At 44.5% G+C, this 23,643-nt stretch overlaps 2 protein-coding genes across 3 annotated transcripts in view; both read right to left on the reverse strand.

Annotated features, from left to right (window-relative positions):
• The window catches only part of LOC133554132 (uncharacterized), a 51,418-nt gene extending 47,554 nt beyond the window's left edge, over window positions 1-3,864 (reverse strand). For both annotated transcript variants that reach the window (XM_061902544.1, XM_061902543.1), the window contains exon 1: window positions 3,651-3,864. In XM_061902544.1, coding sequence (XP_061758528.1) covers window positions 3,651-3,677 — 27 coding nt within the window. In that variant the 5' untranslated portion in view covers window positions 3,678-3,864. The remainder of the gene's footprint in view (window positions 1-3,650) is intronic.
• An 11,709-nt stretch (window positions 3,865-15,573) lies between these two features.
• Window positions 15,574-23,643, reverse strand: part of LOC133554133 (DNA (cytosine-5)-methyltransferase 3B-like) — a 44,473-nt gene continuing 36,403 nt past the window's right edge. The window contains exons 17-22 of the mRNA XM_061902546.1: window positions 18,531-18,621; window positions 18,310-18,458; window positions 18,144-18,229; window positions 18,006-18,075; window positions 17,804-17,922; window positions 15,574-17,727 (exon numbers count right to left, since the gene is read on the reverse strand). Coding sequence (XP_061758530.1) covers window positions 17,586-17,727; window positions 17,804-17,922; window positions 18,006-18,075; window positions 18,144-18,229; window positions 18,310-18,458; window positions 18,531-18,621 — 657 coding nt within the window. The 3' untranslated portion in view covers window positions 15,574-17,585. The remainder of the gene's footprint in view (window positions 17,728-17,803; window positions 17,923-18,005; window positions 18,076-18,143; window positions 18,230-18,309; window positions 18,459-18,530; window positions 18,622-23,643) is intronic.

Raw genomic sequence — 23,643 nt, forward strand, 5'->3', positions numbered from 1 at the left:
ATATTAAAAAAAGGCCACATCACCCAGCCCTACTTCACTACACACCATAGGAGGATACAATAGCTTACCGTCGTCACAATGTAAACAAACGCCATGGGTGGATCTACACCTGACATCCACTGTAATGATACCAAGTACAAGAGCGTATCTAGTCAATACGACTATCATTACATTGATATCTTTTATCGTCACACAATCTTTTTTGTTATGTTTATAAAGTCAGTAAATACGTCCCTGGACACATGAGGACTTTGAATATGACCAATGTATGATCCTGTAACTACTTGGTATTGGATCAATACCTAAAATGAGTGGTATCATCCAAAACTGATGTCAAGTATCAAAGAAGAGAAGAATAAGTGATTATTACATTCTAACAGAAGTGTAGATAGAACATGTTAAAACAGAAACCAGCTTGACACCTACCCTTTACATCAGTATTTCTTCATCAGTATTGGTTTATGAGGTATTACAGTATATTTTATTGTATGTTCCTGTAACTACTTGGTATCGGATCAATACCTAAATGAGTGGTATCATCCAAAACTGATGTCAAGTATCAAAGAAGAGAAGAATAAGTGATTATTACATTCTAACAGAAGTGTAGATAGAACATTTTAAAACAGAAACCAGCTTGACACCTACCCTTTACATCAGTATTTCTTCATCAGTATTGGTTTATGAGGTATTACAGTATATTTTATTGTATGTTCCTGTAACTACTTGGTATCGGATCAATACCTAAAATGAGTGGTATCATCCAAAACTGATGTCAAGTATCAAAGAACAGAAGAATGGGTGATTATTACATTTTAACAGAAGTGTAGATAGAACATGTTAAAACAGAAAATAAGCAGATATTAACAGTAAATGAACAAGTGGTTGAATAATGCATGCTTACAGTTTGTCCCTCATAATGTGTAGAAAATAATAGGTGTATACATGACACAATATGTTACTGCGGACTAATTAGGAGTCTTTGTTTACTTACTACTAAAAGACAAGTTGTCTCGGACAGTAGTTCTCAACCTTTTATCAGTGATGTACCCCCTGTGAACATTTTTTTTAATTCCAGGACCCCCTAATCAGAGCAAATCATTTTTGGTTGAAAGAAAAGAGATAAAGAAGTAAAATACAGCACTATGTCATCAGTTTCTGATCTATTAAATTGTATAACAGTACAAAATATTGCTCATTTGTAGCGGTCTTTCTTGGACTATTTGGAAATAAAGATATAAAAATAACTAAAAACTTGTTGAAAAATAAACAAGTGATTCAATTATAAATGCAGGTTCCTACACATAGAAGTAATCATCAACTTAAAGTTGCCTCTTTGGGGATTGTAATAGAGATCCATCTGGATTCATCAACTTCATTCTAAACATTTCTTCACAAAAAAATGTATCTTATACATCAATATTTATGGAACATGGCCACAAAAAAATATAGCTGAATATTGCATTGCTTTTCACAGTTTATGAACTTACATTCATATTTTGTTGAATATTCAATAAATATATTTATAAAGGATTTTTGAATTTTTGGAATATTTTCAAAAAATCTCACGTACCCCTTGTCATACCTTCGCGTACCTCCAGGGATACGCGTACCCCCGTTTGAGAACCACTGGTCTAGTATAGGCTTATATGGCTTATATATAGGCTTCATGGTGGCAGAGGGGTTAGTGCGTCTGCCTCACAATACGGAGGTCCTGCAGTCCTGGGTTCAAATCCATGCTCGGGATCTTTCTGTGTGGAGTTTGCATGTTCTCCCCGTGACTGCGTGGGTTCCGGCTTCCTCCCACCTCCAAAGACTTGCACCTGGGGATAGGTTGATTGGCAACACTAAATTGGCCCTAGTGTGTGAATGTTGTCTGTCTATCTGTATTGGCCCTGCGATGAGGTGGCGACTTGTCCAGGGTGTACCCCACCTTCCGCCCGATGGTAGCTGAGATAGGCGCCAGCGCCCCCCGCGACCCCGAAAGGGAATAAGCGGTAGAAAATGGATGCATTGCTTTTCACAGTTTATGAACTTACATTCATATTTTGTTTTAGTAATATTCAATAAATATATTATAAAGGATTTTTGAATTTTTGGAATATTATGTCTGTCTATCTGTGTTGGCCCTGCGATGAGGTTGCGACTTGTCTAGGGTGTACCCCGCCTTCCACCGGATTGTGGCTGAGATAGGCGCCAGCGCCCCCCGCCACCCCGAAAGGGAATAAGCGGTAGAAAATGGATGGAAAACGGATGCATTGCTTTTCACAGTTTATGAACTTACATTCATATTTTGTTGAAGTAATATTCAATAAATATATTATAAAGGATTTTTTGAATTTTTGGAATATGTTGTCTGTCTATCTGTGTTGGCCCTGCGATGAGGTGGTGACTTGTCCAGGGTGTACCCCGCCTTCCGCCCGATTGTGGCTGAGATAGGCGCCAGCCCCCCCCGCGACCCCGAAAGGGAATAAGCGGTAGAAATGGATGGAAAAATGGATGCATTGCTTTTCAGTTTATGAACTTACATTCATATTTTGTTGAAGTAATATTCAATAAATATATTATAAAGGATTTTTGAATTTTTGGAATATGTTGTCTGTCTATCTGTGTTGGCCCTGCGATGAGGTAGCGACTTGTCCAGGGTGTACCCCGCCTTCCGCCCGATGGTAGCTGAGATAGGCGCCAGCGGCCCCCGCAACCCCGAAAGGGAATAAGCGGTAGAAAATGGATGGATGGAATATTTTCAAAAAATCTCACGTACCCCTTGTCATACCTTCGAGTACCTCCAGGGATACGCGTACCCCCATTTGAGAACCACTGGTCTAGTATGTTCAACAGACTTTTTAAAACGACATTAAAAGACATACCTAGGTTGGTTGTCAATAACAGTTTATAACAGAAAAAAACTCATGAAAGTTTATTACAAAAAAAAAGCCACGGCGGACTTCGTCTGCCTCCCACCCGGAAGTTGAAACCAGTGAAGACCGGAAGTAGCTGCCTCTCGCCCAATCACGCCGCAGCTGGAAGAAACTTTTGTCCAATGGAATCAATAAGAGCCAAACTTCTTTACACCGACCTGGGGTCAGATTACGACATGGTGTTACGCGGCGTGGAGAAACACTCGCCGGACCGCCTGACCTCAGGTCAGCCGCGCGCGGACATTGTCCCGTGGCTGAGAAGGCAACATGGCGGGCATGCCGAAAGAGTTTTGCACACAATGGCGCCAAACAAACATTAAACTCCACACTGGCACCAAACAAACATTAAACTCCACATTGGCGTGTTCCAGAGTACCACAGCTGACACAGCACGCACACATACACCCGCAAGGAGGTCTACTTCACCGGGGACTAAACTCCCGCTCGGCGTGGATGTAAACAACAGACATGTGCGCGGCCAATAACACAAAGATAGAAGTTGTTGTACAGCACGTGCACTACAATGCGTCATGTGAGCGTCGTACAACACGGTTATTATTCATGTTACATTATTAATGGTGTCTAATGTAAGTGTGTTTTACATAAGTCCATAGCGCGCGCATGTTGCACGTGGGACGACGTGTTCGTGAACGCAGCATGGCGGCCAACCTCGTCTTTTTACCTACTAAAGTGTAAATAGTGATGCAGAGAAGAGACAGTGTGTGGACTTACCATGGCTCCTGCGCTGCTTGTCGGCATTTAAAGCAGCAACAATGCTGAGGGCCCCCGGGGGCCCCCCGCCCATGGAGAGCCCCACCCCCGCCCCCGGTCAGTATCTCTATCTTGGCGCCATTTCCACCTTTTCTAGTCGCATTTTCACGCTCTTTGTTTGCCACACCGACACAAACTATTTCATGTGCTTACATGCTGCTCACCCAACTGTTTGCTAACCATGTTCACCCAACTGTTTGCTAACCACGTTCACCCAATTGTTTGCTAACCATGTTTGCTAACTTTCTTCACCCAACTGTTAGCTAACAATGTTCACCCAACTGTTTGCTAACCATGTTCACCCAACTGTTTGCTAACCACGTTCACCCAATTGTTTGCTAACCATGTTTGCTAACTTTCTTCACCCAACTGTTAGCTAACCATGTTCACCCAACTGTTCGCTAACCATGTTCATCGAACTGTTTGCTAACCATGTTCACCCAATTGTTTGCTAACCATGGTCACCCAACTGTTTGCTAACCTCCTTCACCCAACTGTTTGCTAACCTTCTTCACCCAACTGTTAGCAAACCTTCTTCACCCAATTGTTTGCTAACCATGGTCACCCAACTGTTTGCTAACCTCCTTCACCCAACTGTTTGCTAACCTTCTTCACCAACTGTTTGCTAACCTTCTTCACCCAATTGTTTGCTAACCTTCACCCAACTGTTAGCAAACCTTCTTCACCCAATTGTTTGCTAACCTTCTTCACCCAACTGTTAGAAAACCTTCTTCACCCAATTGTTTGCTAACCTTCTTCACCCAACTGTTAGAAAACCTTCTTCACCCAATTGTTTGCTAACCATGTTCACCTAACTGTTAACTAACTATGTTCACCCAACTGTTTGCTAACCTTCTTTACCCAATTGTTTGCTAACCTTCTTCACCCAACTGTTAGCAAACCTTCTTCACCCAATTGTTTGCTAACCATGTTCACCTAACTGTTAGCTAACTATGTTCACCCAACTGTTTGCTAACTTTCTTCAACCAACTTAACCTTCTTCACCCAACTGTTTGCTAACCATGTTCACCTAACTGTTAGCTAACTATGTTCACCCAACTGTTTGCTAACCTTTCTCAACCAACTTAACTAATCTTCTTCACCAAACTGTTTGCTATTCACGTTCACCCAACTGTTAGCTAACTATGTTCACTGAACTGTTAGATAACCATGTTCACCGAACTGTTTGCTAACCATGTTTATCGAACTGTTTGCTAACCATGTTCACCCAATTGTTTGCTAACCATGTTCACCCAACTGTTTGCTAACCTTCACCCAATTGTTTGCTAACCCTCTTCACCCAATTGTTTGCTAACCTTCTTCACCCAATTGTTTGCTAACCTTCTTCACCCAACTTTTTGCTAACCTTCTTCACCCAATTGTTTGCTAACCTTCTTCACCCAACTGTTAGCAAACCTTCTTCACCCAACTGTTTGCTAACCTTCCTCACCCTACTGTTTGCTAAACTTCTTCACCCAACTGTTTGCTAACCTTCTTAACCCAACTTTTTGCTAACCTTCTTCACCCAACTGTTTGCTAACCTTCTTTACCCAATTGTTTGCTAACCTTCTTCACCCAACTGTTAGCAAACCTTCTTCACCCAACTGTTTGCTAACCTTCTTTACCCAATTGTTTGCTAACCTTCTTTACCCAATTGTTTGCTAACCTTCTTCACCCAATTGTTTGCTAACCATGTTCACCTAACTGTTAACCAACTATGTTCACCCAACTGTGTTCTAACCTTCTTCACCAAACTGCTTGCTAACCTTCTTTCACCTAACTGTTTGCTAACTTTCTTCACGGAACTGTTAACTAACCTTTTTCACCCAACCTTGTTCACCGAACTGTTGCTAACCATGTTCACCCAACTTTTTGCTAACAATCGTTTCGCTATGACAAGTGATGTTCGCAATATGCTAGCTAACTTTGCGTTTACGCGATATTATTGACAAAAGTTGTGTTCAAACAGCGTTGATAGCCAATGTAATTATTTTATCATGTCGATAGTGATGTGCGATACTGATGAGCGATACTGCTGATTTTCTTTCTGATTCAATCCAGAGCAAAATTCAGGCTGGAATCGGCGATACCGATACTTGGTGCAAACATACCACATATGTCTGCTAAGGTTTAACAATTGATGTATTTCAAATAATAACATGTTTCCCAAATAGTCTAGATGTATGGCAGTATGTATATTATGACACTACACTAAATAGTGTACATGTATTGCAGTATGTATATAATGACATACTGCACACATATGTGGTCCTCTCCAAGGTTTCTCATAGTCATCATGGTCACCGACTTCGCACTGGGTGTGAGTTTTCCTTGCCCTTATGTGGGCTCTACCGAAGGTGTCGTTGTGGTTTGTGCAGCCCTTTGAGACACTAGTGATTTAGGGCTATATAAGTAATCATTGATTGATTGATTAGCAACAGGCCTCATTAGGTCTGCTGTTTTTATTATTATCCATCCAACCATCATCTTCCACTTATCCAAGGTCAGGTCGCGGGGGCAGCAGCCTAAGCAGGGAAGCTCAGACTTCCCTCTCCCCAGCCACTTAGTCTAGCTCTTCCCGGGGGCGTGCCCAGGCCAGCCGGGAGACATAGTCTTCCCAACGTGTCCTGGGTCTTCCCCTTGGCCTCCTACCGGTCGGACGTGCCCTAAACACCTCCCTAGGGAGGCGTTCAGGTGGCATCCTGACCAGATGCCCGAGCCACCTCTTCTGGCTCCTCTCGATGTGGAGGAGCAGCAGCTTTACTTTGAGCTTCCCCCAGATGGCAGAGCTTCTCACCCTATCTCTAAGGGAGAGACCCAACCACCTAACGGAGGAAACTCATTTTGTCCGCTTGTACTAATGATCTTGTCCTTTCGGTCATAACCCAAAGCTCATGACCATAGGTGAGGATGGGAACGTAGATCGACTGGTAAATTGAGAGCTTTGCCTTCCGGCTCAGCTCCTTCTTCACCACAACGGATCGATACAACGTCCGCATTACTGAAGACGCCGCACCGATCCGCCTGTCGATCTCACGATCCACTCTTCCCCCACTCGTGAACAAGACTCCTAGGTACTTGAACTCTTCCACTTGGGGCAGGGTCTCCTCCCCAGCCCAGACATGGCACTCCACCCTTTTCCGGGCGAGAACCATGGACTCGGACTTGGAGGTGCTGATTCTCATTCCGGTCGCTTCACACTCGGCTGCGAACCGATCCAGTGAGAGCTGAAGATCCCGGCCAGATGAAGCCATCAGGACCATATCATCTGCAAAAAGCAGAGACCTAATCCCGTGGCCACCAAACCGGATCCCCTCAACACCTTGTCTGCGCCTAGAAATTCTGTCCATAAAAGTTATGAACAGAATCGGTGACAAAGGACAGCTTTGGCGGAGTCCAACCCTCACTGGAAACGTGTCCGACTTACTGCCAGCAATGCGGACCAAGGTCTGGCACTGATCATACAGGGAGCGGACCGCCACAATAAGACAGTCCGGTACCCCATACTCTCTGAGCACTCCCCACAGGACTTCCCGAGGGACACGGTTGAATGCCTTCTCCAAGTCCACAAAGCACATGTAGACTGGTTGTGCAAACTCCCATGCACCCTCAAGAACCCTGCCGAGAGTATAGAGCTGGTCCACAGTTCCACGACCAGGACGAAAACCACACTCTTCCTCCTGAATCCGAGGTTCGACTATCCGTCGTAGCCTCCTCTCCAGTACACCTGAATAAACCTTACCGGGAAGGCTGAGGAGTGTGATCCCACGATAGTTGGAACACACCTACGCTCCCCCTTCTTAAAGAGAGGGACCACCACCCCGGTCTACCAATCCAGAGGTACCGCCCCCGATGTCGACGCGATGCTGCAGAGTCTTGTCAACCAAGACAGCCCCACAGAATCCAGAGCCTTAAGGATCTCCGGGCGGATCTCATCTACACCCGGGGCCTTGCCGCCGAGGAGCTTTTTAACTACCTCAGCCCCAGAAATAAGAGAGCCCACCATAGATTCCCTAGGGACCGCTTCCTCATAGGAAGACGTGTTGGTGGGATTGAGGAAGTTTTCGAAGTATTCCCTCCACCGATCCACAACATCCGCAGTCGAAGTCAGCAGAACACCATCCGCACCATACACGGTGTTGATAGTGCACTGCTTCCCCTTCCTGAGGCGTATGGTGGTCCAGAATCGCTCCGAAGCTGTCCGGAAGTCGTTTTCCATGGCTTCCCCGAACTCTTCCGCGACCGCTAAAGCTGCAGTCCGCTTGGCCCGTCGGTACCCGTCCACTGCCTCCGGAGTCCTATGAGCCAAAAGAACCCGATAGGTCTCCTTCTTTAGCTTGACAGCATCCCTCACTGCTGGTGTCCACCAACAGGTTCTGGGATTTCCGCCATGACAGGCACCAACAACCTTGCGGCCACAGCTCCTCGGTCCGGAAGTCGTTTTCCATGGCTTCCCCGAACTCTTCCCATGTACAAGTTTTTGCCTCCGCGACCGCTAAAGCTGCACACCGCTTGTCCCGTCGGTACCCGTCCACTGCCTCCGGAGTCCTATGAGCCAAAAGAACCCGATAGGACTCCTTCTTCAGCTTGACGGCATCCCTCACTGCTGGTGTCCACCAACGGGTTCTGGGATTACCGCCATTATTATCCATCCATCCATCCATCATCTTCCGCTTATCCGAGGTCGGGTCGCGGGGGCAACAGCCTAAGCAGGGAAACCCAGACTTCCCTCTCCCCAGCCACTTTGTCTAGCTCTTCCCGGGGGATCCCGAGGCGTTCCCAGGCCAGCCGGGAGACATAGTCTTCCCAACGTGTCCTGGGTCTTCCCCATGGCCTCCTACCGGTTGGACGTACCCTAAACACCTCCCTATTATTATTATTATTATTCTGGGAATTTTTAATTTCCTTAATTTGCATGCAAACTCAGCAAGGTCACAGATAAAAGCAACACTTGTGTATTTTGACTGTACAAAAGTACTACCTCATCTTAGGAGAGCTCTTATGTCAAATGACTGGACATTTATGTCATTTGTGTACATGTATGGTGGCTCTTGGAAAGAAACACAAACGTTTCCATAATAAATATTAAATGAAAAACAATACAAGAAATTTTAGCAGTGTTTTTTTTTAAGTAATGTAATAATAATTCATGTATGGTATTTACCTGGGAGAGTGGACTTCTGTGGTATCTCCTTTCAGCTGCTTCTCTATCAAATACACAATCGGTGGCTTTTCTTTACTTTTATGGATACATGTCCACCGTTCAGTGTAGTTTTTTTTTATGAGGATGTCTTTTTGTCATCCATTGAATATCATCCACTTCTTCTCACTCACTTTCTCCCTTCACAGTTATTTCCTTCTCTAGCCTTTTTACAAAATGAAAGACACATCCAATGAAAGCTTTAAGTCGCGTTCAACAAGTCAATCAATCAATCAATCAATCAATGTTTACTTATATAGCCCTAAATCACTAGTGTCTCAAAGGGCTGCACAAACCACCACGACATCCTCGGTAGGCCCTTGCCAACCTCCTGGGGACGGTGTGGCGTAGTTGGTGTCAGTAACCTGAAGGTTCCTGGTTCGATCCCCAACCTAGTCACGTCCGTTGTGTCCTTGAGCAAGACACTTCACCCTTGCTCCTGATGGGTGGTGGTTAGCGCCTCGCATGGCAGCTCCCGCTGAATGTGTGTGTGAATAGGTGAATGTGGAAATAGTATCTTGACGGTAGAAAAGTGCTATACAAGTACAACCCATTTACCATTTCATGCAAATGCTAGCAAGCTTTGTTTGGGCGTTACTAGTTTTACTCAGAGGTGGGTAGTAACGCGCTACATTTACTCCGTTACATTTACTTGAGTAACTTTTGGGATAAATTGTACTTCTACGAGTAGTTTTTATGCAACATACTTTTACTTTTACTTGAGTATATTTATAGAGAAGAAACGCTACTTTTACTCCACTTAATTTATCTACATTCAGCTCGCTACTCGCTACTTTTTTTTATCGATCTGTTAATGTTTGTTTTGGTTAATGACAGAGCTTCAAAGTAGGAACTACGCATGTCTGCGTTTCACCAATCAAATGCAGTCACTGGTGACGTTGGACCAATCAAACAGAGCCAGGCGGTCACATGACCCGACTTAAACAAGTTAAAAAACGTATTCGGTTGTTACCATTTAGTGGTCAATTGTACGGAATATGTACTGTACTGTGTAATCTAATAAGAAAAGTTTCAATCAATCAATCAAAAGTGTAAAGGAAAAAAGACACTTTTTATTTCAACCGTACTTCCCGTCAAAAGCCTAAAGACTGATCGCACAGTTCCTGTCTTCACAATAAAAGCGCCGCTCCATGGCGCCCGCGCTAACAAAATAAGAGTCTCCAAAAGCCAGCGCAAACAAACTAGCAAGCCACGGAGTTTGCCGCCTATGTATTTCTTGTAAAGTGTATAAAAACGAATATGGGAGCCAAAAACCAACGACTTTCATGTGATATTAAACAGAAAAGAGGAACTTTTTTTCTCCTCCAGTTGAAAACGTGGACGTCTGATTCCAATCAATGCAAGTCATCAGAATCAGGTAATACACCAATTTATATTCTTGTCTTCATGAAAGATAGGAATTTATATGTTAAACATGCATGAATATTCATTAAAACACCTTTGACATGTCAACAAAAACGTCAAAATAAATAAAAATCAATTATATACTGTATATATAAATGTATGTCTATATATATATACAGTATATATATATATATATATATATATGTACATATATATATATATATATACATACATGTGTGTGTATAAATGATTTGTGTGTTTATGTATGATATGTGTGTGCATGTGTATGTATGTATGAGGTAGATCACCTCGACTTGGTCATTTACTAAGTAATTGATAAACGTTGAAAAACTTATTGGGGTGTTACCATTTAGTGGTCAATTGTACGGAATATGTACTGTACTGTGCAATCTACTAATAAAAGTTTCAATCAATCAATCAAAAGTGTAAAGGAAAAAAGACACTTTTTATTTCAACGATACTTCCCGTCAAAACCCTAAAGACTGATCGCACAGTTCCTGTCTTCACAATAAAAGCGCCGCTCCATCGCGCCTGCGCTAACAAAATAAGAGTCTCCGAAAGCCAGCGCAAACAAGCTAGCAAGCTACGGAGTTTGCCGCCAATGTATTTCTTGTAAAGTGTATAAAAACGAATATGGGAGCCAAAAACCAACGACTTTCATGTGGTATTAGACAGAAAAGAGGAACTTTTTTTCTCCTCCATTTGAAAACGTGGACGTCTGTTTCCAATCAATGCAAGTCATCAGAATCAGGTAATACACCAACTTATATTCTTGTCTTCATGAAAGATAGGAATTTATATGTTAAACATGCATGTATATTCATTAAAACACCTTTGACATGTCAACAAAAACGTCAAAATAAATAAAAATCAATTATATACTGCATATATAAATGTATGTCTATATATATATATATATATACATACATGTGTGTGTTTATGTATGATATGTGTGTGTATGTATATGTATATATGAGGTAGATCACCTCGACTTGGTCATTTACTAAGTAATTGATAAACGTTGAAAAACTTATTGGGGTGTTACCATTTAGTGGTCAATTGTACGGAATATGTACTGTACTGTGCAATCTACTAATACAAGTTTTAATCAATCAATCAATCAAATCAACGAATGCCTACTGAGCCTATGGTGCTGTTAAGTTATTGTGGCTCAATGTGCCATTTTTTTATTTTATTTTAATGTACTATTATTTATTATATATTATTGTTTTAGTTGCTTAAGAGATATTCCTGGCTCTGAATTTGCTCATTGCTATTTTTATGTTTTTGTGCATTACTTGTTGCCGTAATCAGGTTACTCATCAGTTACTCAGTACTTGAGTAGTTTTTTCACAACATACTTTTTACTTTTACTGAAGTAAATATTTGGGTGACTACTCCTTACTTTTACTTGAGTAATAAATCTCTAAAGTAACAGTACTCTTACTTGAGTACAATTTCTGGCTACTCTACCCACCTCTGGTTTTACTGTGACGTTTGCCACACCAACTAATGACAGGGATGCGTCGGCCATTTTGATTTTCATTTGGACCGCCAATTTTTTGCCAAAATCTGGTGGTATTTTAATGAACTACTCCTCGGGACTTTGACTAATCAAGGCCAAATTACATTCCCGAATATAAGACATAGGAGTGATGTCAAACTGCGCCACAGGATGTGGGCGGGGCATGGTGATAAACATTAATGGTGAGTCCATAAAGTCAGATTTTGTTCATCCATGAGTGTCGACAGAAAATGACAAATCCCAGGAGGTCGGCGAGGACTTGTCAAACGCTGCCAAAAGCTTTCATTTGATGTGTTTTTCATTTTGTAAAAAGCCCAAAAACATTTTATCACATTTAGAGACAATTTTTGGTGCTGTTATTGTCAGAATCAGTATTTTGTGTTTATAGTGTGCCTCTTTGCTTCATTGTTCCTTTTTTGTTTCATTGCCAGTGCCAAGGTGCATTACAAAGTCACATTTTGTCCTAAGTTATTTACAATTTTCATTAATGATTTTTGTGATGCATCAAGTTTCTTAACATTTTTTTTATGTTTGCTGATGATACAACTATCCTTTGTTCTGGAAAATCTTTTAATGAACTTTTGGTAAAAATAGAACAAGAAATGACAGTGCTTAAAAACTGGTTTGATTTGAATAAATTATCACTTAATATTGCTAAAACTAAATTTATGATATTTGGTACCAAAACTGAGGTATCTAAGGAAGTAAATATTAAAATAAATGGAGATAAAATTGAGCGTGTCTTTGATACTAAGTTTTTGGGAGTTATAATTGATTATAAATTATCATGGAGACAACATGTAAATTATATAAAAACAAAAACATCAAAAACACTTGGCGTTTTGTATAAAACTAAAGAATTACTCAATTATAATTCTTTGTTAACAATTTATTATACTTTGATACTTCCATACATGACATACGGTGTAGAACTCTGGGGAACCACTTTTAAAACCATAACTAATGATATTGTTTTGCTGCAAAAAAAAAGCTGTACGGCTAATAAACAAAGCAGGATATCATGACCATACCCATCCATTATTTGTTACATCAAAACTTATGAAATTTCAAGATATTGTTTATTATAAAATAACACAGATAATGTTCAAAGCAAAAATAAATACTCTTCCAGAAGGAATTCAAAAATACTTCTCTCTACAGACCAGCAAATACAATCTAAGAGATGAATCTAAGCCTATCTTGCCGATTGTATTGTACCATATGTCCCGGCAAGAAATCTGCCTTCAAAAGACTCCGGCTTATTAGTGATTCCTAGAGCCCAAAAAAAGTCTGCGGGCTATAGAGCGTTTTCCGTTCGGGCTCCCGTACTCTGGAATGCCCTCCCGGTAACAGTTCGAGATGCTACCTCAGTAGAAGCATTTAAGTCTCACCTTAAAACTCATCTGTATACTCTAACCTTTAAATAGACCTCCTTTTTAGACCAGTTGATCTGCCGCTTCTTTTCTTTCTCCTATGTCCCCCCCTCCCCTTGTGGAGGGGGTCCGGTCCGATGATCATGGATGAAGTACTGGCTGTCCAGAGTCGAGACCCAGGATGGACCGCTCGTCGGGACCCTGTGTAACGGTTGGGGATATCTCTACGCTGCTGATCCGCCTCCGCTTGAGATGGTTTCCTGTGGACGGGACTCTCGCTGCTGTCTTGGATCCGCTTGAACTGAACTCTCGCGGCTGTGTTGGAGCCACTATGGATTGAAATTTCACAGTATCATGTTAGACCCGCTCGACATCCATTGCTTTCGGTCCCCTAGGGGGGGGGGGGGGGGTTGCCCACATCTGAGGTCCTCTCCAAGGTTTCTCATAGTCAGCATTGTCACTGGCGTCCCACTGGATGTGAATTCTCCCTGCCCACTGGGTGTGAGTTTTCCTTGCCCTTTTGTGGGTTCTTCCGAGGATGTTGTAGTCGTAATGATTTGTGCAGTCCTTTGAGACATTTGTGATTTGGGGCTATATAAATAAACATTGATTGATTGATTGAATACGAAATGTTGCTAACTTAAAGTACCCCCGTAGGCGCGAGTGAAATCTTTCCGACGGTATAAAATATGTGGGTGTTCCTTGGCCTCTCTTTCTCATAATAATCGTAAAAGAAGCGTGCGGAGCTATAATAATAAAAGTTGAAGTGGTAAACAGAAGCAAATTTAGAAAAATAAATCATGCCTCTGTTAGCTAACGTTAGCATGCTATCAGTTAGCTTGTGTCGAAAGTAGACAAGTGTGTGAACAAAATGAGACGTTAAGCACCAAGCTATGTGGAAGAATGGCTGAGCTCCAAGAGGAGCTAATCTTGTCTTTTTGGCGTTCGTTTTAATCCAATCGTCCATTACAAGGGTATGTACCCATTAAATTTGCCCATTTTTTAAATTTATTTCATGAATAGCGTCACCATGGTAACACGAAATGTTGCCAACTTTAAGTACCGCCATAGGCGTTAGTGAAATCTTCCCGAAGGTATAACATATGTGGGGGTTCGTTGGCCGCTCCGTCTCGTATTAGTCATAAGAGAAACGTGCATAGCTACAATAATAAAAGTTGAAGTGGTAAACAGAAGCAAATTTAGATTAAAAAAAATGATCATGCTTATGTTAGAATGCAAGCAAGCTAACGTTAGCATGCTATCAGTTAGCTTGTGTAGAAAGTAGGTATCGGACTGTCTTATTGTGGCGGTCCGCTCCCTGTACGATCAGTGCCAGAGCTTGGTCCGCATTGCCGGCAGTAAGTCGAACACATTTCCAGTGAGGGTTGGACTCCGCCAAGGCTGTCCTTTGTCACCGATTCTGTTCCTAATTTTTATGGACAGAATTTCTAGGCGCAGTCAAGGCGTTGAGGGGTTCCGGTTTGGTGACCGCAGGATTAGGTCTCTGCTTTTTGCAGATGATGTGGTCCTGATGGCTTCATCTGACCGGGATCTTCAACTCTCGCTGGATCGGTTCGCAGCCGAGTGTGAAGCGACCGGAATGAGAATCAGCACCTCCAAATCCGAGTCCATGGTTCTCGCCCGGAAAAGGGTGGAATTCCATCTCCGGGTTGGGGAGGAGACCCTGCCCCAAGTGGAGGAGTTCAAGTACCTAGGAGTCTTGTTCACGAGTGAGGGAAGAGTGGATCGTGAGATCGACAGGCGGATCGGTGCGGCGTCTTCAGTAATGCGGACGTTGTACCGATCCGTTGTGGTGAAGAAGGAGCTGAGCCGGAAGGCAAAGCTCTCAATTTACCGGTCGATCTACGTTCCCATCCTCACCTATGGTCATGAGCTTTGGGTCATGACCGAAAGGATAAGATCACGGGTACAAGCGGCCGAAATGAGTTTCCTCCGGGGCTCTCCCTTAGAGATAGGGTGAGAAGCTCTGCCATCCGGGAGGAACTCAAAGTAAAGCCGCTGCTCCTTCACATCGAGAGGAGCCAGATGAGGTGGTTCGGGCATCTGGTCAGGATGCCACCCGAACGCCTCCCTAGGGAGGTGTTTAGGGTACGTCCAACCGGTAGGAGGCCACGGGGAAGACCCAGGACACGTTGGGAAGACTATGTCTCCCGGCTGGCCTGGGAACGCCTCGGGATCCCCCGGGAAGAGCTAGACGAAGTGGCTGGGGAGAGGGAAGTCTGGGTTTCCCTGCTTAGGCTGTTGCCCCCGCGACCCGACCTCGGATAAGCGGAAGAAGATGGATGGATGGATGGAAAGCAGACAAGTGTGCGTTAAAAAAGTCACATTTGAACAGCTTCCAAGTGAATATGTGTCAGTAATAACACAGGACAGTCAAAACATTTTTGTAGCTCGGCTAAATTGCCCTTTAATGCGTACAAATCCTAGAAAAAGCTATCAAAATACACACAGTGCTTTTACACTTAAAGTTTCAAGGAATGACCCAAAAATGTAAGAAAAAATGTTGGATAAAATTCTACAAATTTAAAAGGAAACATGGAAATAAAATCGTAACGTAAACTGAAAAAAACAGCTAAACCTACAAGACACTGTGGATTACAAGTATCAACTAAAAAAAGGACAACAACATATAGATAGTATCAAAACAAAACAGGTCGAAAAAATAACAAACTTTTTGCATGAATGAAACATGTAAACAGATTTTGGTCCTTTGGAGAAAGTTGTCACCTGGCAGGTGGAAAAGCACCAGAGATGACTTGAACATTGAACAGAGTCAGAACCAACAGGCTGAATTCAAACACAAAGCAGCCGCATCCAGTGTCAGGACAAAGTAGCGCTGCACGCCTGGTCTTGAGGTAATGTTCCGCCTCGTGCACCCACAAAAAAAACAACCTTTCACTCATTCGAATATTGTAAAGAACCGCAAGTATCTGCAAGAATGTTCCAGCAGTTTGACATCAAGGTTTGTCCAAAGAAATCAGTGCTTGTTTACACAAATACAAATGGCCTTTTCTTGCAGGCTTTCCCACCAACACTCAACAAAATAACTTCTTTTCAGCCACGACTGTAAACGGTTTGCTGCGACACTTAATCACAAAACACACCTGCAGAAAAAAAGGCAAGTGCGGACTCTTTTTTTTTTTTTTCTTTGGCTGTAGTTCAAGTATTTGTACGCAATGTAGCTTTTTGACAGAGGATCTAACACATCGCATTTTTCTATATCGCTAATAATAACACAAGCCGACTGAACTCTACGACACTTTTAGCAGTAGCGCTACCCTACCGTTCCTAGTTATGGAAAAAACTTTTGTTTGTACTACTAATATCCCTGATGAGTCACCCGAGGTAAACATCATCCATGCCAGGTCGTCATCATAAACTCTACAACATCTGAGGCAAGTTTGGACTCAGACGTCAAAGTAAACTTTGGTCTTTACCAGCAATGATTTACATTAGGTAGTTCACGATGAAAGAAACAGTGGAACAAAACAAAGAAAATGTGGTGTATACTTCCTGGTAATGACAGTATGTTCTAGTAAGTTGTTGACTAGTCACAGAAGGGGTCTGGTCACTGGTTATTACTCGTGTTGACTTTCTGGTGAGAGGTGGCAAGTATTTTTCTAGGGTTGGGTAGTGTTTGCATTTTTTTGGGTGCTTGATAATGTCTATTTGCTGGTGAATACTGGTAACAATTGGACGCTATGTGTAGGTGTTTATTTACAGCTGATATCACTTATCACAGTCTGTTTACTATGGTTCGTTGGTGTTTGTTTACTGGTGATGGGTGGCATCTAGTTTCTGGTCACAGGTGGTATCACTTAACACGGCATCTATTGTTTCTATCGTTGGGTGGTGTTTTTTTTCTGGTGGCAGATGGCTTCTATTTGCTTTACAATTGATGCTAACCGATAGACGCTATCGGTAGGCGTTTATTTACTGATGAAGGGTGGCGTCTGTTTCCTGGTAGTAGTGTCACTTATCACGGTCAGGTTTCTAGGTTTCCCGGTGATGGATGGCATCTATTTGCTGGTGATTATTGGTGACAATAAGACACTATTTATCGTAAGGAGTCTATTTACTGGGGATGGGTAGCGTCTATTTTCATGGTCTGTTTTTTATCGTTGGGTGGTGGCAGATAGCTTCTATTTGCTGCTGATAAATGGTGACAATAAGACACTATCTATCATAAGGAGTCTATTTACTGGGGATGGGTGGCGTCTATTTCCTGGTAACAGGTGGTGTCTCTTCTCACAGATGGCGTCGGTTTTCTAGGGTTGGGTGGTGCTTCAGGTTGTGCCTATTTACTGGTGAAGAGTTGTGATAATTGGTGGCTATCAAGAGGTTTCTATTTTCTGTCAATTGGAGGTGCATGTCTATGTGCTGGGTGGTGTCTATTCGCAGGCAAAGAAGTCTTTGAGAGGGGCAAAAAGATGCCGGATGACAGGAACGCTCCAGGACCGGCCCAGGAGTTTCTGCCGAGCACCTCGACCCATGTTGGAGACGTCCGTGTAGTGGACCGGGAAGCCGAAGATCCTGCAAGAGTTCATTTGAATTTGAACGTCAGAAATGGAATTGGCAACACGGGCAGTGGCCTCCTGATGGCATTTACCTCTCCAGCTCCGTGCACCACAAGATGTCCTCCCTGCCATTCATCAGAACAGGGAAGTGCTGGTCCTTTCCTTGTTTGATGGAGTTTGAGCGTGTGGTGATGGTGCGCACTTTTCCAAACTAAACAACAAAGACACAACGTTCATTGAGAAAAAAAGTCTCAAAAGATTAGTGGATGACTTTACTGCTGTTGTTGTTTGGACCTTTGCCACTCGCCCGTGTTCCAGACAGTCCTGCAGCACCAGTTTGTCCATCCCGGACGCACACAGAGGTCTGCAATGTACCATTATGAAGCGTATATGAATGTACCACTGATATACCTTTTGAAGCTGGTTGCCCACCTGTTCATGCCAGGCAGGTTCCCCCAAAAGTATCGAGCTCGGTGGGCGGCAGAGACCTCGATAGCGTCAATCATCACAGGGTTACACTAAAACCCACACAAGACTGTCAAGCTCTCACCTTTAGGTGAAACCTGGTTCCAATTCAAGAGTCGGCCCACGGTCTTACCTCCAGGAATCGTGAGATGTCCCTCTTGTCGTTGACACCCATGGCGACCACATTTTCAAACATCCAGAAGAATGGTCGGTTCTCTCCCTCTTTGGGCTTGGCCTCACTCAGCAGACGGTAGAACTCAAAGAACAACCTCCCTGTCCCTTCTAGAAAAACACAGCAGAGCCGGTCACGCTGTAGACCGCACTCACACACCAGATGACGAAAGTCGGACATACCGAAGAGGCCCTTCCTTGCTGGGTTGACAATAGACAAGTCGTTGCACGGACTGCCCCCGATGACGAGGTCAAACGGGCCCCACTCAAGAATCTGACGAGGAACATCGTGTTAAAATTATTAGATACTATGAATCATTCAAGGAATCACACAGATGCTAACACCTGACAATCAAAATCAGGGAGGTTTGGACTTGTTATCATTTTGGAAAACTGCCAGTTGATACAGGACATGTTGAAATTCATCGTTCCCTCAATGAACCACAGCACTCAGACTACCACCGACATGCTTGACTGTAGACACAAGTGTACCTGAATTTGTGGACCCCTTTATTGGCGCACTTTTCAGTCGACAAACTTTTGGGCGAACCATGTTCCTGTGCACGAAGGCTTCATTCATTCATTGTGTGTACCTCTGGCATCCATTCTGAGACAAGGCAGACAGCCTAGCCTCCAGTTCTGATGACAGCCGACTTTTTTTCACAGTAGGAGAAGGAAGGGTCCTTATTTCAGTATATCTGCCCAGCCCTCCTTCCACCTCCATTCTGTCTGGGTCTCCAAGCCAGACCCTCCCCTTAGGAGCCAATTCCTGTTGCTCCACTCAGCACTCGGCGTTTCCAAGGAGTCTGATTCGACTATCAAACTTTCAATCGAATCGTCGTACAATCAACCCCCTTTGTGGGACGAGGCTCAATGAGTACCCGAGCCCCCCCCCCGTGTACAGTTGAGAGGATGTTCCAAGATGGGGGGCGTGAGGCCTGTGTGGATGCGCTACTGCCGGACGAGGATGCCCTGTTCGACACTTAGTACGCCATGACAAAGGCCTGTCATCCGCCCCGGTGAGGTTGGCCGGAAATAGGACCCTGTAGACCAGGGGTGCCCATTACGTCGATCGCGAGCTACCAGTCGACCGCGGGGAGTGTGTCAGTCGATCTCCAGCCAGGCTTTTAAAAAAAATAGACCTAAAAATGAGTGATCATCAATCTTCACCAAGACGTCACTTAAATGACATTCACGGTACCGGAGGGTCTTGTGAGATGACGCTGGCTGCTGCAAGATCATTATTATGAAAATATGACCGAGAGGAAGGCGAGAAACACTTTTTATTTCAACAGACTCTCGCGCCGTACCTTCCGTCAAAACTCTAAAGGCCGACTGCACATTTCCTATCTTCACAATAAAAGCCCTGCTTCATGCTGCCTGCGCTAACTAAATACAGAGTCTCGGAAAACTGGCGTGCACAAGCGATCCCTCGGAAAGCTGGCGTGCACATCGCTTGTGCACGCCAGCTTTCTGAGACTCTTATTTTGTTAGCGCGGGCAGCATGAAGCAGGGCTTTTATTGTGAAGATAGGAAATGTGCAGTCGGCCTTTAGAGTTTTGACGGAAGGGACGGCGCGAAAGTCTGTTGAAATAAAAAAGTGTTTCTCGCCTTCTTCTCTGTCATTTTTTCATAATAATGAACTGGCAGCAGCCAGCGTCATCTCACAAGACCCTCGGGTGCCGTGAATGTCAATCAAGCAAGCTACGGAATTTGCCGCCAATGTTTTTCTTGTAAAGTGTATGGAAGCTGGATGAATTAGATGCCAAAAACCAACCACTTTCATGTGGTATTGTACAGAAAGGACAACTTTTTTTCTCCTCCATTTGGAAATGTGGGCGTTATCATCATTACTGTCTGATTCCAATCAATTCAAGTCATCAGAATCAGGTAATACACCAACTTATATTCTTGTCTTTGTGAAAAAAAAGACATCTATATGTGTTACACATGCTTGTATTATCATTAAACACATTTAACTTGTTTACAAAAATGTCTCTTTCATAAATAAATAAACATAAATGATATATATAAATGAGGTAGATCCCCCTCGAGTTGGTCAATTGAAAAGTAGCTCGCCTGCAGAAAAAGTGTGGGCACCCCTGCTGTAGACGATGAGTTTGCATGTCCAGGAGGCTTCCCTCACTGCACCCCTCTGGCAACAACAATGCTCATTCCAGAGGTTCACCTAAGGAAACCTTGTTACGATGCTTACTTCCTTTACATCAGGGGTTCCCAGGTGCCCGCCAAGTCATTTTGTTTGGCCCACCAAAGAGTGGCTTTCTCACAATACATGTTCATACCGACCTCTTTCAAGCTCACAATCCTTGATGGGTTGTCCGCAAAGCTAACTGGTTACCATCTGTCGACCGTGACGTTAAAAATACCTTATCCCGTAATTTCAAGACTGTAATCCGCCACAAGCTTCACATGCCGCCAATAATTTTAGCATTGTCACACCGGACAAATAAAATTGACGAACTGGCTGCGTCAACAGATTCTGTTCATAACTTTTATGGACAGAATTTCTAGGCGCAGTCAAGGCGTTGAGGGGTTCCGGTTTGGTGACCGCGGGATTAGGTCTCTGCTTTTTGCAGATGATGTGGTCCTGATGGCTTCATCTGACCGGGATCTTCAGCTCTCGCTGGATCGGTTCGCAGCCGAGTGTGAAGCGACCGGAATGAGAATCAGCACCTCCAAGTCCGAGTCCATGGTTCTCGCCCGGAAAAGGGTGGAGTGTCATCTCCGGGTTGGGGAGGAGACCCTGCCCCAAGTGGAGGAGTTCAAGTACCTAGGAGTCTTGTTCACGAGTGAGGGAAGAGTGGATCGTGAGATCGACAGGCGGATCGGTGCGGCGTCTTCAGTAATGCGGACGTTGTACCGATCCGTTGTGGTGAAGAAGGAGCTGAGCCGGAAGGCAAAGCTCTCAATTTACCGGTCGATCTACGTTCCCATCCTCACCTATGGTCATGAGCTTTGGGTCATGACCGAAAGGATAAGATCACGGGTACAAGCGGCTGAAATGAGTTTGGGTCTCTCCCTTAGAGATAGGGTGAGAAGCTCTGCCATCCGGGAGGAACTCAAAGTAAAGCCGCTGCTCCTCCACATCGAGAGGAGCCAGATGAGGTGGTTCGGGCATCCGGTCAGGATGCCACCCGAACGCCTCCCTAGGGATGTGTTTAGGGCACGTCCAACCGGTAAGAGGCCACGGGGAAGACCCAGGACACGTTGGGAAGACTATGTCTACCGGCTGGCCTGGGAACGCCTCGGGATCCCCCGGGAAGAGCTAGACAAAGTGGCTGGGGAGAGGGAAGTCTGGGTTTCCCTGCTTAGGCTGTTGCCCCCGCGACCCGACCTCGGATAAGCGGAAGATGATGGATGGATGGATGGATGGATGGATGGATGGCTGCGTCAAATAAATTGTTCATATAAATCAAACACACTCACACAATCATTTAGCTGGCCATTTAGCATGTTATGGCCTCACCTTTATCATAGAGAAGAAACTAGGAAATGCATACAATGCAGCCCTGGAGCTCGAGACGATTTGCCCGCCTACTGAATAAGTAAACAGCCATCGCCGCTAACGGGCCCTGTAAAGGTTTAACCGCCGTGCGCTGAAGAAGACGACTTTAGGAAGATAAGGAAGAAGACCGATCTAAATGACCTAGGCTACTATGTTACTTCTGTGAGTAAACCCAAGCGCCCGTGTAAATATTGAATTTTTCAATGTGTCCACTGACTGCCAAACATCCATCCATCCATCCATTTTCTACCGCTTATTCCCTTTCGGGGTCGCGGGGGGCGCTGGCGCCTATCTCAGCTACAATCGGGCGGAAGGCAGGGTACACCCTGGACAAGTCGCCATCTCATCGCAGGGCCAACACAGATAGACAGACAACATTCACACTCACATTCACACACTAGGGACCATTTAGTGTTGCCAATCAACCTATCCCCAGGTGCATGTCTTTGGAAGTGGGAGGAAGCCGGAGTACCCGGAGGGAACCCACGCATTCACGGGGAGAACATGCAAACTCCACACAGAAAGATCCCGAGCCTGGATTTGAACCCAGGACGGTGGCAGAGGGGTTAGTGCGTCTGCCTCACAGTACGAAGCTCCTGCCAAACATTCGTACAAAATAAAATGTTGTCCTAGGTGCGCTCTATCGCCTGGAAATTAGGGCATGTGGCGGAATGGGGCTAAACCCCCCCACTTATGCTACGTTTAAAATTGCTGTGTTTGGCCCACGGCCCTTTGGCACGGTTTCACTTTGGCCTTGGGAGACGAGATAATTTGGGCGCTCACATTTAAACCAGATCGTCTTCTTAGCGGCTGCACCAGCGCCAAAACAGACCCCGGCGAGGTGGATCCGAGGACCTCCCATTAAACAATCCAATCTCTGCTGTGTTTACTTGTTCATGTTTTGGCCTTCTTGAGGTGAAATCATTGACAAATTGTATCTGTTTATTTGTGGGGATCCTAATTAGCTTTGCTATTGCACGTAGCATCCGTGCTAGTGTAGCGGCTCTGCGTTGTGTTCCTGATTTTCCCATACTGCCCTCAAACACATGTCGCCCGATCGAGAGGTAGGTGTGCTAGCCATCCATCCATCCATCATCTTCCGCTTATCCGAGGTTGGGTCGCGGGGGCAACAGCCTAAGCAGGGAAACCCAGACTTCCCTCTCCCCAGCCACTTCGTCTAGCTCTTCCCGGGGGATCCCGAGGCGTTCCCAGGCCAGCCGGGAGACATAGTCTTCCCAACGTGTCCTGGGTCTTCCCCGTGGCCTCCTACCGGTTGGACGTGCCCTAAACACCTCCCTAGGGAGGCGTTCGGGTGGCATCCTGACCAGATGCCCGAACCACCTCATCTGGCTCCTCTCGATGTGAAGGAGCAGCGGCTTTACTTTGAGTTCCTCCCGGATGGCAGAGCTTCTCACCCTATCTCTAAGGGAGAGACCCAAACTCATTTGGGCCGCTTGTACCCGTGATCTTATCCTTTCGGTCATGACCCAAAGCTCATGACCATAGGTGAGGATGGGAACGTAGATCGACCGGTAAATTGAGAGCTTTGCCTTCCGGCTCAGCTCCTTCTTCACCACAACGGATCGGTACAACGTCCGCATTACTGAAGACGCCGCACAGATCCGCCTGTCGATCTCACGATCCACTCTTCCCTCACTCATGAACAAGACTCCTAGGTACTTGAACTCCTCCACTTGGGGCAGGGTCTCCTCCCCAACCCGGAGATGGCATTCCACCCTTTTCCGGGCGAGAACTATGGACTCGGACTTG

The sequence above is a fragment of the Nerophis ophidion genome, linkage group LG06 (assembly GCF_033978795.1).
Source record: "Nerophis ophidion isolate RoL-2023_Sa linkage group LG06, RoL_Noph_v1.0, whole genome shotgun sequence".
Classification (NCBI taxonomy): Eukaryota; Metazoa; Chordata; class Actinopteri; order Syngnathiformes; family Syngnathidae; genus Nerophis; species Nerophis ophidion.